Source organism: Pollicipes pollicipes, unplaced genomic scaffold (genome assembly GCF_011947565.3).
Source record: "Pollicipes pollicipes isolate AB1234 unplaced genomic scaffold, Ppol_2.1 Scaffold_7231;HRSCAF=8579_pilon_pilon_pilon, whole genome shotgun sequence".
In the NCBI taxonomy this organism is placed as follows: domain Eukaryota; kingdom Metazoa; phylum Arthropoda; class Thecostraca; order Pollicipedomorpha; family Pollicipedidae; genus Pollicipes; species Pollicipes pollicipes.
Genome location: NW_023597034.1, coordinates 25702488 through 25717431, shown reverse-complemented (window position 1 = coordinate 25717431; position 14944 = coordinate 25702488). Strand labels below are relative to the sequence as shown.

The 14944-nt window shown below is 63.2% G+C and overlaps 1 protein-coding gene across 1 annotated transcript; it reads right to left on the bottom strand.

Moving 5' to 3' along the window:
• Nucleotides 1-1784: 1784 nt before the first annotated feature.
• On the bottom strand, nucleotides 1785-13590 carry LOC119109892 (extended synaptotagmin-2-B). Its single transcript, XM_037233643.1, has 6 exons — nucleotides 13586-13590; nucleotides 12601-12690; nucleotides 11071-11163; nucleotides 5844-5937; nucleotides 2483-2620; nucleotides 1785-2226 (listed from the first exon to the last, which is right to left on the bottom strand). The coding sequence occupies exons 1-6, from the start codon at nucleotides 13588-13590 to the stop codon at nucleotides 2140-2142; spliced, it is 507 nt and encodes a 168-aa protein (XP_037089538.1). The 3' UTR covers nucleotides 1785-2139.
• Between the last annotated feature and the right edge of the window lie 1354 nt (nucleotides 13591-14944).

Below are 14944 nucleotides of genomic sequence, written 5' to 3'. Positions count from 1 at the left end.
ACACGCGAGCGGCGAGGAACACGACTCCGCCGAATGCTCCGCTGCCCGGCTGCCTCCTGCTCCCACGCTTTTAGCACTTACGTCATGAAGCGTAGCCATCCCGGGCCACATGCTGCCTTCCCGCCGGGACGTCTCGTCCCGATGATCCTGCTGTCGACCGGATCCGCGGCTGCCCTTCCGGCGCGGCCTGTGCGCTAAGACGCCTCGCCCGGCCGGCTGACCCGTCGCTGGATACCTGGCTTACATAAAGCGATCCGGCTGCTATGCAAAGAAGGAAGCAAATGCGACGGGAGCGGAGGGATGCAGTAGAAACGAAACTGACAAGACAAAAGATCGGATATACGCGGTATTTATTAGTCAGATGTAAGCTCCGCCTCACAACATTGTGACTTATGTATTTGGCCCTTGGCGTATGAGCAGGGCCTTCAAGACCCCCATTGAGATTTTGGGGAATACTTTGATGAGACCTTTCCAATGCCGTTTTCCGCGAGGCTCTAGACTCCTTAGTTTTCGAGATCGTGCGTGATCTCCGACTGTTGAGGCCTTTCCCTCGTAGGACGAAGGTGAACAAAACTCCCGTAGGACGAGGATTGTTTAAAGAAGTTTAAAATCGCCGCTGATAAAAAACATTCAAGACAAAAATTCCACGCTAGTGAAACATTAACGTAAAGCACAAAAATATAGAAAAATATATGAAAAAACAGCTTTGAATAAAACATTCCAAACAAATGCAATGCTGTGGACAATTTGCAATGAAGCAAGAAGCCTTGAAATTCCCGCGCATGGGAAGGATGAGGAGTCAGGGATGTCGGAATGTCACCCAACCCGGCGATAAAAGGTCGCACAGCACATACTCCGATCGACTGTCCCGCAATACTCCCGTGCATTGCGGATTAGCGTGGCTCGCACGCTGCGCAGCGTTGCCGGACGCCCTCATCCGCTGATGGTTTGCCGACACCGGTCCACTTTGGGGCCGCGAATAAAGCCGATACAGTCATCGATTCGCCCAACGTTGGTCGCGTAAACCAGAGCTCGCTGGCAATGCAGTCAAAATGACCGTTTGCCGCCAGCAAATCTACATCTACCACGCCATCGGAGCGTAGTACTATTTGACGGTTGATAGCTGCAGCGAGGTGACGCCATCCGAGGTGGAGGTGCCCGCAGTTGCGCCCCACGCCGCTGCTGTGTTAGACACGGACTTGTGTCGCCCTCCTGCTGAGTACCCTCGTCCTGGACATGTTCAAAGAACGCAGTCCTCCAAGCGTGTATTTGCATGAGTACGGATATAGTATGCATCAGGCACCACCGACGAAAGCACGCAAGATCACCCGTCACTTCAATAGCCCTAACCAATGGAACAACAAATAAATCAACAGGTCTCTGGCCTTCGCATATTTTGACAACTTGTCTCTATAAGTACCGCCGTGGACCAAAACTCGGCCACCACCATCGCCACGGCGCAAAACTACCAAGCACAACTGGATCGTTTGATTTATCAGCCGCATGCCCGTCTATTTGGCGGTATTCTGGGTTGGCAACGGACGCCAGCGGGCCGGCTGCAGATCGGCGACGTCATCAGATCTGTCAGCTGGTCCTCTTCAGCCACCGAGCCATGCCGAAGAGCGGCGGCGAGCTGCGGCGGCCACCGGTGGCCGCCGGCAGTGCCAGAGTCGCACCGGCGCCGCGCGCAGGCGCAGGTGCTCGTCCGAGCAGAGCGGGCAGAAGCAGCTATCCGGCAGCGCACGGGAGCCGGTAGGCCGACCGGTCAGCGGGGGGGGGGGGGGGGGCGGGAGACAGCGGTGGACTTCTCGTCCGTCGCCGGCGGAGTCGGAGCATGAGAGGTCACATCAGCGCCGCGGACGTGACGTCCCGCAAATGTCCAGGCATCCAGCTGTCGCGCATATCATTCTACACAAAGCGCAACCACAGTCGGGACGGAGTTAGTAACGCCGGGACACGTGGAGCTCTCGAGGCCCCGCGAAGCAGCAGTCGACTGAAGAAAGAGCACTACCCACCACCAGAGCGACACACAGTGAGTCCGTATAACGCAGGGCGCCAGCGCAGCCGGAAGAGCCGCGGCCGGCGAGCCGTCCCGGAGCGCCCGGTCCGGCCGGCGCGGCGGCCGCTGCCGGGGCGCCTCTACGAGTCGAACCGGTCCTCAGGCTCCAAGTCGAACCAGCGCGTCACTCCCGAGGTCAGGTCCATCTCGCTCATGTCGATGTGCAGCTGAAACAGGTTGGGCGGCGCTGCTCAAGGGGCGGGCGGCGGGAATGAGGCGGCACAGAGCGGGCTCGCGGCCAACCGCCGACAGACGACCGCTGTCGGGACGACGGCCGGCTGGTCTCGACACGACCAGGTACACCTGGCCGGCAGCATGCACGAAAGAGAATCGACGACGCTTGCCTTCGAGCCGAGCCGCAACAGCAAGCAGCAGCCCAGCCCGGCGCCCTGTACCACACACCGCACACTGCAGCTGACTCACCATTCCCAGCGTGGGGTTGCGGGCGAATGTCTTCTTGCTGACCACCATGACCTCCAGACGGCGGATCCTCATCTCGTTCAGCCGACCGGAGTACTCCAGCGTCTCGTCGTACACCGGGTCACACTGGTCCTTCAGCATCTGGGACACGGCAGGCGTGCTCACTGTTCACTGGCCCGGGCACACACCTGGGGCTCCCGGGGTTGGCGGCGGGTGAAGAGAACACTTACACGGCACACGCTCCGAACAAGACAGCCACCAGCCGCGAACGCTGGCCTGGGCACACACCAGGGGTTCCCGGGGTTAGCGGCGGGTGAACAGAACACTGACACGGCACGCGCTCCGAAAAAGACAGCCACCAGCCGCGGTCACTGGCCCGGGCACACACCAGGGGCTCCCGGGGTCAGCAGTGCGTGGCCGGGTCACTGACACGGCACACGCTCCGAACAAAACGGCCGCGAGCTGCGGACGCTGGCCGGACACACGCCAGGGGTTCGCAGAGTCAGTGTCGGCGGCGGGCAGGAAGTGCCTCACACCGTCTGTGCAGCTACCGGCGCGTGCGGGAGGTGGTACCTCACAGCGTCTCGCCGTTCGCTGGCCGCGGTGTCGCCGTCTGGTGGCGACCGGCGACGGGACGGACAGACTGTGCTGCTGTCTCTCTCTTCCCTCCCTTTCTCTAACCCCCCCCCCCTCCCTTCAATAATTCGCCCACTGATTGACGCCGTCGATTAAAAGTGCTACGCCTGCCCTCACTCGCAGCCCCATTTCGAGCAGCTGTCAATGAATTAGCGCACCAATGCACCAAATAAACCCCGCCTGTTACGCTATCATGAAATTTGTCGGCGCAACTGAGCCGCATCGGTAACGTTTGGCGCTCCATTAGCTTAAGTTGTCAAGGCATCATTTTCGTGATACGGACCGACGGATCTTCGATCTGCCCCGGCACCGCTCGTCTCACGCTGCACAAGCCGTCTTACTGGAGTGCTACTGGGGTTCAATGGCTGGCCGCCCCGATCGGATGCTTGTCGGCCTTCAACCGGGAGGTCGAGACCTTCGCAGAAGGTTGGCCGTCCCGGGAGAGGCTAGATCTCATCAGGCGGCGTCAGACTTGGCGGAGGGGCAGAATTGCCCAGGTGCTCACAGGCCGCTTAAAATACCCAAGCGCCTCGGTCAAATTAGGGTATCAAAGTTTCAACTACCTGGCGGTCGTAGATCTCTCATTCGATCACGTCAGTCCCATCCGTGATGAGCCCATCAGCTCTGACATATGTTTGAAGATGTCGTCACGTCAATATATACCGGAATGGGAGCGTTGGTGATCTTCCACCAACGCCAAAAACACAGCATAACCAGCTCGCGGTCAATGTTAACATAATATCTAGTTTGCAGCCTTCCGTGAGGTCTATCCTCAAGGACGCCACCACCCTTGATTAGCCAAACCAGCACCAAGTAGTGCCAAGGTTGGTAGCAAAATTAACTTTGCGCAAAGGACAAGGACACATGAAACCAATGCACAGCTCATCTAATCGTGGCTCGTCCGTGTCGTCAGCTGTTAAGGCAGTCCCTACGAACATCAAAGCGTGATTCGCTACCGTTAGCAAAAAGACGTCGAGGCAGATAGACTGGCACTGAAGCAGCAAGGCGAAGATGACCTAAGTTCTGGCCATTTTTGCAAATTTCGTTGTCGATATAGACATGCTGTCCACCTAAGGACTTGCGATTATGACTGGGCTGAACAAATGCAAGTTTCGTTTGTTCGCATAAGACAATCGCACAAGTCCCAACATGGTATTGGGATCGGTATCATTAACAAACGTAGCCCAGAGTTCCATTCCTCCAAGCCACCCACAACCTAGTGTCATCCAACGGCCGTGCGAGCACGGCATCGATTTTGTAACGAATGAATCGAAAATGATTCAAGTGAACCCTTTGCGTTTAACGGCGGTTTACTCCCGCCCTTCCCTGCACGTCACGTTGTGAGCGTGGGCTCAACCGCGCGTCACCCCGTACCAGCGACGCGGCTGTTCAATTCAATCAGGCCGTCCGTGCATGCCATCCGGCTGGCCCCGCCCAGGCCGGCTCAGCTCGGCTCGCCGCGGCCTGCCCCATCCCCACCGACGCCTGCCTCCCACGGCCGGCTCTGGCCGGTCTCGGCAGCCGCTCGCCAACACGGCCGCCCACGGCGCGCGCATAATCCGGATATTACGACCGGCCAACTTTCAGACTGCCGGCGGCCGGGAGCGGCCGCAATTTCACGCCGGCGGCGGCGGCGACGGCGGACGCCCCGCGAGGCCACGCGCCGAGGCGGGCGGGCCGGGCCGTCCGCGCGGCGCCGTCGCCGCTCAGACGGCCGGGGGGCGGTGGAGCGGCACCCGCAGGCCGGCACGTCACCGGACCCCGCCGCGGTCATCCGACGCTGCCGACCGCGGCAGGGAGACAGACGGCCGGCACGCTCGCGGGCGTACTGTCTGCCAGCTACATTCGTGCGCAGCCATCACGACGGTCCTCCGTAAGTGACACGAGACGCTAACGAGCCGAGACAAGCCGCCTTTGCGAATACGAAATGAGGATCTTCAATGGGTCGGGCTCCAGCGTCGTCCATCCAGACTGTGAACCGCTGCTGACGCACGTCGCGCTGTCGGCTTTACGGGAAGCGTTCTACATTTGTATGGGGTTTTGAACTGGAACGGCCATCTTGAAGATCATTCGGTGCAGTTCACAGCCCTGCCATTCTTTAGACCTAAGTCCCCCTAGTTTCTGAGTTACACGCTCGCAAAGCCATACAGACTATTTCGTGCAGATTATTTCAAGGTCACCCAGGCACCCATAACACCAAAGTAACGTCATTCAAAAACTGCTATCCCATTGGTCATGTGGCGATCACGGCCAAGGCAAATATAGTTGTTGATTCGCTCATATCTGGCGTTCATGAGCACGATTTCCAAATATAACGGCCGTCAGTCGACTCTCAATCAACGTTATACGAGGTACGACGACACAGTCGCACCTTGTATAATCACAACCGTGACAGTGACGCATTGAGGGGCACAGGGGCACAAATGTTGTGTGGTCTAGTGCAGTCTTTTCCATGTAACAGTTTACCAATAGTTGTAAGTGAGCACGGCCTATCATATCTGATGCTTGATTCGGAATTTTCAAATGTGACGCGTTCCCTTTAATGATACCACCAGACGACCGGCGCTGAACCTTACAGCCCGCCCTCAGGCCTCGACGGCAGGCGTATGTGTGTGTGACGGCAGGCGTGTGTGTGTCGTGAGCACGGTCACCTATCGGCACCACGCTCACGACGCCGCAGGCTGGCCGCACCAGCCGGCAGCCCCGCCTCCGCACGAGCGGCACTCACCCTGGTCTTGCGCTTGTTGTCCTCGGACCGGTCCGGCAGCAGGTACGTCTTGACGTACGGGTCCGGGATGTCGTCGCCCTGCATGGGCAGGCTCCTGCCGGGCGGCGGACGTGCCGTCAGCGGTGACGTCAGCCGAGCGGGCCGGCGGCGGACCCGAGCGTCCATCGGCGCTGGGCCGGCCGGCGCGACACGGCCCCGAGGGGGCGGGGCGACGCCCCAGCCGGCGCGGCGCCCGGTAATGGATCCCTCCCGGCTCCGCGGAGGCCGCCGCCGCCGCCGCCACACCGTCACAGCGATGGCGTAGGTGGCGGCCCGTGCGCCAGACGACAGCCCGGCAGGTGTTAGTGTCAGCGATTGAGTCGCGACGGGCCTGCAGCCGGCAATGATCTGCCGGGCGAGAAGCTTGAGGGCCGCTGATCTGTTCGTAGTGGGAGATCTAACGGCAGGCTGGGTGCTGCGTCGCCCGGTGTTAAAAACTGAGTCACTTGATCATATCAGCGCAGGACGCCATCGGTAAAAAAAACCGTATCGCGAACAATTGCGCACTTGTATAATGCCTTCTAACGTCATTAAGTCAGGGTCAAGTGCTTAGAGCACGTCAGCTGACACTTCAAACAGCCCTCAAACAAATGCAAGACTAGCGTCATTTCAGTCGCAAGTTCGCACACCGGTTACTTGAAAGGAGCTCGTACGTCAGGAGACCGGCCTCATCACGCCATCAAACAACAGGTCACGAGGCTCGCTAGGATCCCCTGGGACGTGTCAGCGCGCGCTCCTTCCCGGGAGTCGACATCACCGCACGACGGCATCGTTTGCCATCGAGTCCAGCCTCGACCGCGCTGCCACGTCGCGCAGGTCGTTACCGCCAAGCAAGAAAGCGCCGGCACACAAGGCCTTCAAGCAGCAATCAAACGGCGCATCCATTTGCAGGGCTCACGACGGGGCTTCGGCGGGACCCTCTCGCCAAGCTGGATAGTCCGTCCGTAGAGAGTCGCGGAGCCCACCGCACACTCACCACGTTTAACATGAAGTCACATGTCCAGTTCCTCTGTCCGATCCGACCCGAGCCCCGGTCTTCCCCACAGGAGCGGCCCAGGCCGAGAGGCCGGCCGTCTGACAGGTACGGCGCAGCAGAGCTCGAGCACGCCCGGGTCACGGTCTTCCCCACAGGAGCGGCCCAGGCCGAGAGGCCGGCCGTCTGACAGGTACGGTGCAGCAGAGCTCGAGCACGCGCGGGTCACGGTCTGGACGCGGCAGGCGACCGGCGCGGGACGCACGGCGCCCGCCCGCAGCCGCCACCGTCGTCGCAACGCAGTCCCGGTCAGTGGATCCAGGACAGAGCGCCGGAGCGCCGGACAGAGCGCCGCAGTCAGTCCGGGACAGAGCGCCGGAGCGCCGGACAGAGCGCCGCATTCAGGTCAGGGGACAGCGCCGGGGCGCCGGAGAGAGCGCCGCAGTCAGGTCAGGAGAGAGCGTCGGAGCGCCGGAGAGAGCGTCGCAGTCAGGTCAGGAGAGAGCGTCGGAGCGCCGGACAGAGCGCCGCAGTCAGGTCAGGAGAGAGCGTCGGAGCGCTGGAGAGAGCGTCGCAGTCAGGTCAGGAGAGAGCGTCGGAGCGCCGGAGAGAGCGTCGCAGTCAGGTCAGGAGAGAGCGTCGGAGCGCCGGACAGAGCGCCGCTGTCAGTCCAGGACAGAGTGCCGGAGCGCTGGAGAGAGCGCCGCAGTCAGGTCAGGACACAGCGCCGGAGCGCAAGAGAGAGCGCTGCAGCGTCGGACAGAGCGCCGCAGTCGGGTCACGAGTGACTAACATCGTCAACTGACTCGATAATATCGGACATAGCCCCGGGCTAAGTGGTGACCTCGCCGATAAATCAGGCGGGTTTGGAGCCGGCCCATCTGTCCGTCACTGATGTCTATCATTTTGCCGGCAGAACTGGAGCCGTAGGCGCAGTTTCGCGACCGGACATTAATGGCGACACGGCGGTTTGTGCCAGGGTTGAGTTGGTCGTTTCGTGTTTATATACGGGAAGGCGGTGCTTAACATCCCGGCCGACCGGCCGTTCAGTTCTGTTTTCACGGGGGAAAAGAGGCGCAGGGCCCCGCCCCGATGTGGCGGCGGTTGACAATTGCGCCCCCAGGGGAAGCGGGTTGCCAGGCGCGCCCGGCGCGAGTGCGGCGCTGCCATGGCCAGGGCCCGGTTCCGCCGTGTTTTGACGGCCTCGCTGGCTCACGAACGGCGCGTTGCCTGGCATCAGGGATCGATCCAGGGCCGGCCGGCACGGCGGCTCCGGCCACAACTCAACACCGGCCCGACCGTGCTAATCCAATTTGCACAGTTTGAGTCAAACGGGCCCGGTCGAAACCCACCCGACGCCTGTTCTGCCACGGGAACAGGGGTTATAGTTTTGCGCGCGGGTGCATATTATGGGTACAACACTCGCTCAACCACATCCTCAAAAAATCTTAATTAATTATAGATTTTTGTCTCAAATATTAGATCTTTGCTGGCAACAATTGCACGGCTCAAAACATGCCCATTCAGGTAGAAACAACTGATTATCGTAGGCGCTTGTATATCGCAAGGCATGTCTGGTTTCATGCCGTGATGCTGAAACTGCGCAGCTCTACTTCAAATCCAGGGCAACGGCCTGGCCTTATGGCGACCCAGAATAGCGCTCCATCGAGACCCGACAGGCGGTCACGCGCGCCCGGCCCGGACATCGCGTGCTCCCAGAGCCGGCCTGATGGCGGACATGCGTGTCCGGACGGGGCGCCACGTGCTCCCAGAGCCGGCCTGATGGTGGACAGGCGTGTCCGGACTGGGTGCCAAGTGCTCCCAGAGCCGGCCTGATGGTGGGTAGGCGCGCGCTCGGCCCGGACACCACGTGCTCCCAGAGCCGGCCTGATGGCGGACAGGCGTGCCCGGACAGGGCGCCACGTGCTCCCAGAGTTGGCCTGATGGTGGACATGCGTGTCCGGACGGGGCGCCACGTGCTCCCAGAGCCGGCCTGATGGCGGACAGGCGTGTCCGGACGGGGCGCCACGTGCTCCCAGAGCCAGCCTGATGGTGGACAGGCGTGTCCGGACGGGGCGCCACGTGCACCCAGAGCCGGCCTGATGGTCGACAGGCGTGTCCGGACGGGGCGCCGCGCGCTCCCAGAGCCGGCCTGATGGTGGACAGGTGTGTCCGGACGGGGCGCCACGTGCTCCCAGAGCCAGCCTGATGGCGGACAGGCGTGTCCGGACGAGGCGCCACGTGCTCCTAGAGCCGGCCTGATGGCGGACAGGCGTGTCCGGACGGGGTCTGAGCCGTCGCCAGCAGCGGGGCGCTCAGCGCGCCGGCTGACGGCCTACGATGGTGTGCTAGTGTCACCGAAGACAGGCACTGCGGCGGCAAACCATGGTCAATTTCATGTAACACGGACTTGGAGTTTTGTTGTTGTTAGTAGTTTGTTCGTGCAAGCAGCGAACACTCAATTCTTCATCTCAGTAAAAGAACTCAATCTAATTATACGGACCAAAGCACGCGACCCGTGGACGCGCCGTTACTAGTCATCGACGCTCCGTCAATGCGTTTCCAGGACAACGTCGGCGTGTGATTTCGTAGAGCACTAAGGGTTTGTTCACTCAACTTTTCCATCACCGAGCAACCAGGACTGTGCACTGCCGTAGTGAGTACTTGCAGCCGGTGGGCACAGCAGCCTGGCGTGTGCGGGAGTCCAGCCCGGGGTCGGATCCAGGTCAAGGACACTTGGCACTGGACCGGTAATCAGCCGAGAGACTCTCCAGCAGCCGGCGCCGACTCTTCGCAACGCCGCGCGGCGACCCTGATTGGCGGTCCGGCGACGAATTCGGGGTAACCCGTCGCTGTCAACCAACCGACTTCGCCTCTGGTCCCATGACAGTATCGCAAGAAAGGTGTCGGCAAGAAAGGGTGATAATGTTAGAGAAGACACAAGTCCGGCAGCGTGGGCAGGGTCTGCCCGGAAGAGCGAACGCCGTACCAGCCTTCCCCGAACGCGTCATGATATCGCGTGGGACGACAATCGCCGGAGCCGACCTCAGAGCAGCGTCGCGGCCGACGTCCAATCAGTCCGGCGCCGGACATCATCACGGCTTGTTACTGTTGTGGCGCCATATCACACACGCTGCACCACTGTGTGGGAAGACCTGACCGGCGACAGCCGTTGATTCGACATGGACGACTCGACCTGTCAGGAGAGCGGGCAGCGCTGGACAGCACTCTCAGCTCTGACCGAGGCCGGTGACCCCAGCTCTGACCGAGGCCGGTGCCCCCAGCTCCGACCGAGGCCGGTGCCCCCAGTTCTGGTCGAGGCCGACGCCCCCAGTTCTGGCCGAGGCCGGTGCCTCCAGCTCTGGCCGAGGGCAGCGTCCCCCAGCTCTGACCGAGGCGTCGGCCGTTTCGCGGCCAGCGGTAAATGCACGACTCCGTGCGGCGCCGCACCCCGGCCGCCGGCCGTCTAATCCGGCTAACGAGACGACGGCCGCACAAACAGGCGAGCACGCGACTCCGAGCGGCGGCGGAAACGGCGCCGAGCCGGACACGGCACGGTGCCCCGACGCGACGCCGGCGGCCGGCGACGCACGCGACGCCGGCGTCCACACGGCGCACCGCGTCAGACCGACACCCGGACGCGGTCAGGCAGCCACGGCCGCCGGCGGCCGGCGGAGCGAGCTCGAGCCGCTGAGGAGCGGCAACCGCCGCCGCCGCCGGCCGCCGGCGGAGCAAGCTCGCGCCACTGAGGAGCCGCACCGCCGACCGTCAGGCGCTGCTGCGGCCTTCCGCTGCCGCCGCCTCCACCGTGCCGTAACGGGCTTGTTTGGCCGAACACCGTGCGATGAATCGGACAGCCAGACCCTGGGACCCCGCTCGGCCAAGCCGGCTGCCCAGCCACATCTGCCGCTCAGTTGACAGGTGACGTAGCCGGACGGAGCCGAGGAGCGCGGCCGGCTCGCGGAGCGTGCTACAAACTGTCCATTTTCCAACTGTTGCTTTTGCGAACCCGACATGAAGCTGCGAAGAGTTATGCCATTAAGAACTTTGTGATGCTTTTATTCACGTTTCACTTCATTATGCAGCCCTTTAAATGCTTTACAAAGCATTCCAAATTTGATCGCATTTTTAACTGACCATGTAACGCGGGCTCACAGGAGCCACTTTGTTGCGAAACGGCGCCGAATGATTGTCACAATACACAACAGTACTCACGAGATCTTGTGGACGACGATGACGAGCGCGCCCCGCGTCTCGCTGTAGCGCAGTGTCAGCTCCACCCGACCCAGCCGGTACTTGCCGGCCGGACTGGAGAGGGGGGTGCGGGTCAGATGACGCCAACTGTGTGTACACACTCGGACGTGCGACAGAGGGATAGCGCCGACGCGGGCGACCGTCACGCTGGGCGAGGCCGACACTTGGGCACCAGGCTCACGCAGACACACACAAGCATGGCGGGAAAGCGATGATGCGCATGACAGCACAGCCGAGTCCCCGCACACAGCCGGTTCCAGATGCTCGGTCGAAATTACCTGCCGATGATAGCATCAGCATCGCCAGTATTCGTCACTAGCGTCATTATCGACATTAGCGTCATCATCGTCATGACATACTAGCTGCAATCTGCGACAGGCCTTGCAATGTCTTAAACTTTCGCATAACAAGCTATCACACTGCCCCCCCCCCCCCCCCCACCACCTGTCGGTATCCCCTCCCCTTCCCCACCAGGGCCCCGCCCGGGTGAGGAGCGGCCATACCGCACGATCGCGCGCCGCCGGGCGGCCACAGATCCTCCCCAGCCGGCGGCAACAGGCGTCGTCCGGTGGCGAGACGACCGTTACCCGGCGGCGGCCCGGTTTATGAGCGGGGCCGGGCCGGGTGGGCCGGTGATTCGGGCCCGGCCGAGAGCGCCGCCCGCCCTGCTCTCGCCGGGAGAGCAGGGCGGATGAGAGCAGACAGGCGGCGGCGCCGGTGATTCGGGCCCGACCGAGAGCGCCGCCCGTCCCGCTCCCGCCGGGAGAGCAGGGCGGATGAGAGCAGACGGGCGGCGGCGCCGGTGCGCTCCGTAACCTGACCCGCCGACGGCGCGCCATCGGAGAGCGTCCGTCGCCGACCGGCCTTCGGAGGCGCCGCCGCCAGCCGGGCTGGACCAGCCGTCGTCGCCCGAGCTGGACGGCGGCTGGCTCGCTCCCGGGCCGGCCCGTGTGGCGAAGCGGGCTCGTTAACCGGCCAGCGCCGCCGGCGCCTCGCAGCCGGGCGACGGCCGGCCGGCCGGCGACTCGGCCTGCAGCCGCGGGGCGAGCCATGGTTCCGCGGCGGCTGCGGCACGATCGACGACCGAAAGCCGCGCCGTTTGGCCGGCCCAACCCCTCTGACGTCAGAACGCCTGACGTCAGACCCTCCCCCGCGCCCGGTGACGTCAGAGATGTGACGACGCTCGGTCGATGGCCGGGTTCGAGCGAACGTGGGAGGTCCAGTCGGCCGCTGGGACGATCGAGGCTCGCCGGGGCGCGTCTGAAAAGCCGCCCGTCCTCCCCCAGCATTCGAGCCACGGCCCACACACACGACCCCACCGGGCTGCTCCGCTCTCCCCGCCATTCACAGGGTGGACCCAAGTCCCCGCCGGTTACGGCCGTGACAAACGTCACGCGCGGGGCATCACCAGCGCCGACCGCGCGGCGCCGGGGCGATGCGCACTCTGGCGTGTCGAGACGTGCCCATCCGGAGCCGCGGGTGGCCACTCACTTCTCCGGCTTCCTCTGGCGCAGTCCGGACTCGGTGGTGGCCGCGTCTCCGGACAGGTTCTGGATCAGGCTCTCCCACCGCCTCCCGCGTCTGTCGCATCCAAATCACGTCAGCCCGCACCAATGCGGCAGCGGAGGGAGCTCAACAACGACCCTACACACGCATACGGCCCGGTCGAGCCACGCGGTCTGAACCACGTGTCAGAACACCCAACCTCTAAGAGGTCGCGAGCGAGACAAAAATACCCCCTCCCCCCCCCCCCCGGCTCGCTCAACACCACGGCGTGAAATGGCGGTAACGCCGGCACCACAGGCAATACCGCTCGTCGGGTACACTGCCCTCGCGCCGCGGGAGACGGCAGCGCGCGGCGCGGCGGGGTCGAGCGGGCGGAGGCGGTGCCCGGCAACAGGTGGCGTGCTCTAGTTAGCAAGCTGCCGGCCGGCCACCTCGCTGCGAGTGAGCCATTAAGCGTGCTACACGGGCCCGGTCAGACCGGCAGCCTCCGTCCGAAGGCCGCCAACGACCACTCCGGCCGAATGAAGCGGACGTAAATGACAGCGGCGGCCGGCAACGACCTGACAGACGGCTCGGGCAAGAGTGCTCCGAGCGCCCAGAGCTGAACAAGGCTGGCCACAGTACGCCGCATAGCGAGCGTGTGGCTCGAACTGCCCACACGTGAACGGGCTCGGAGCCCACAGGTGAACGGTATTGTCCGGGCAAGGAGAGCCCACAGGTGAACGGTATTGTCCGGGCTCAGAGCCCCCACAGGTGAACGGTATTGTCCGGGCAAGGAGAGCCCACAGGTGAACGGTATTGTCCGGGCTCAGAGCCCCCACAGGTGAACCGTATTGTCCGGGCTCGGAGCCCCCCACAGGTGAACCGTATTGTCCGGGCTAGGAGCCCCCCACAGGTGAACCGTATTGTCCGGGCTCGGAGCCCCACAAGTGAACGATACTGTCCGGGCAAGGAGCCCCTACAGGCGAACGGCATTGTCCAGGCTCGGGGCCCCACAAGTGACCGCTACTGTCCGGACTCGGAGCGCCCACAGGTGAACGGTATTGTCCGGACAAGGAGCGCCCACAAGTGACCGCTACTGTCCGGACTCGGGGCGCCCACAGGTGAACGGTACTGTCCAGACTCGGGGCGCCCACAGGTGAACGGCACTGTTCGGGGTAGGAGCGCTGGCAGGTGACCAGCGCTGGCCACAGCAGACTAGCTGCTGGCGATCCCAGCGCTCCGCAGCGACAGCGCGCGTGCGCCGGCGCCAGCTGCGCCACGGTGATCCAGTCACTGACCTGGGCCGGCACCGGCTCCGGCCGGGCCGGCTCCCCCGCCGCCGGCTCGGGCCGCGCCGGACTGGGTGCCGCCGCGTCCCCGCCGCCCGTCGTGTTCCCGTCGCCTGTCGACACAGCGGACGTCACAGGATAGCTGACAATCGGGCGGCCCAGTGACAGGCCGTGCCGTGCCTCAGCCAGCATCTGGCCAGGCGAATCATTCTGCTTCTACACAAAAATCGGCGGATTCTCGTGCCGTGCAAAGATGGTTAGTGATAACGTGCAGACTCCAGAACCAGTTGACCCGAAGTGCCTAGTCCCGTTACTGCCGACTCTAGGCCAGCTGGAAACTGCGGTCTCGTGCAACCTGCGCACAAAACTACCCTCACGGCGCTCTGGAAATAGAGTCGTCATGCCCCGGCGGACAACATTTCCCCACAAAGCAAGCATCGACCACGGAAGTCGGCCGACGTTAAACGATGACACCATAATCCGCAAACACCGGGGTGCCCGACACTCGCACAATGGTCTCCATGGAGACCGATGGCTGCCGACGACAGCCAGCGGGTCGATTAGCTTGCGGCGGCGTCCTTGAACCCGGACGTCTCCCGCCCCCGGACGGCGGTGACACACGCCAGCGGGCCGCCCCGGCCGGGCCAGGTCCGCCCGCCCACGCGGCGCCGTCCACCGTCGGGCGTGTGAAGCCCGCGGGCCAACGCGGTCAGGCGGGCGGCGGCCGGCCTCGCGCCGGAGACGGTGTGTCGGCGCCGGCGGACGCGCTCGGCAGGACGCGGGACGGTGCTGAGAGCTCGGAGGGGGCTGGGTGCGCGAGAGGACGTTGTGGCGACAAGACAGAACCGTGGCCCGGCGGAGCGAGTCGAAGCGGTGCGAGCGGTCACAAAACAGAAGCGGGACGGAAATCGGAAAAAGCGGATAAGCGGGACGGAATTCGAGGGTGAGAACGATGGAGAGAAGGGGGGGGGACGGGCACGCCAGCTGTGGTCCGGTCGACCTCTGAGAAACGACAGGTGGGCGGGAGACTTGCTTAGGGTTAGAGCGCTCCGAACCGG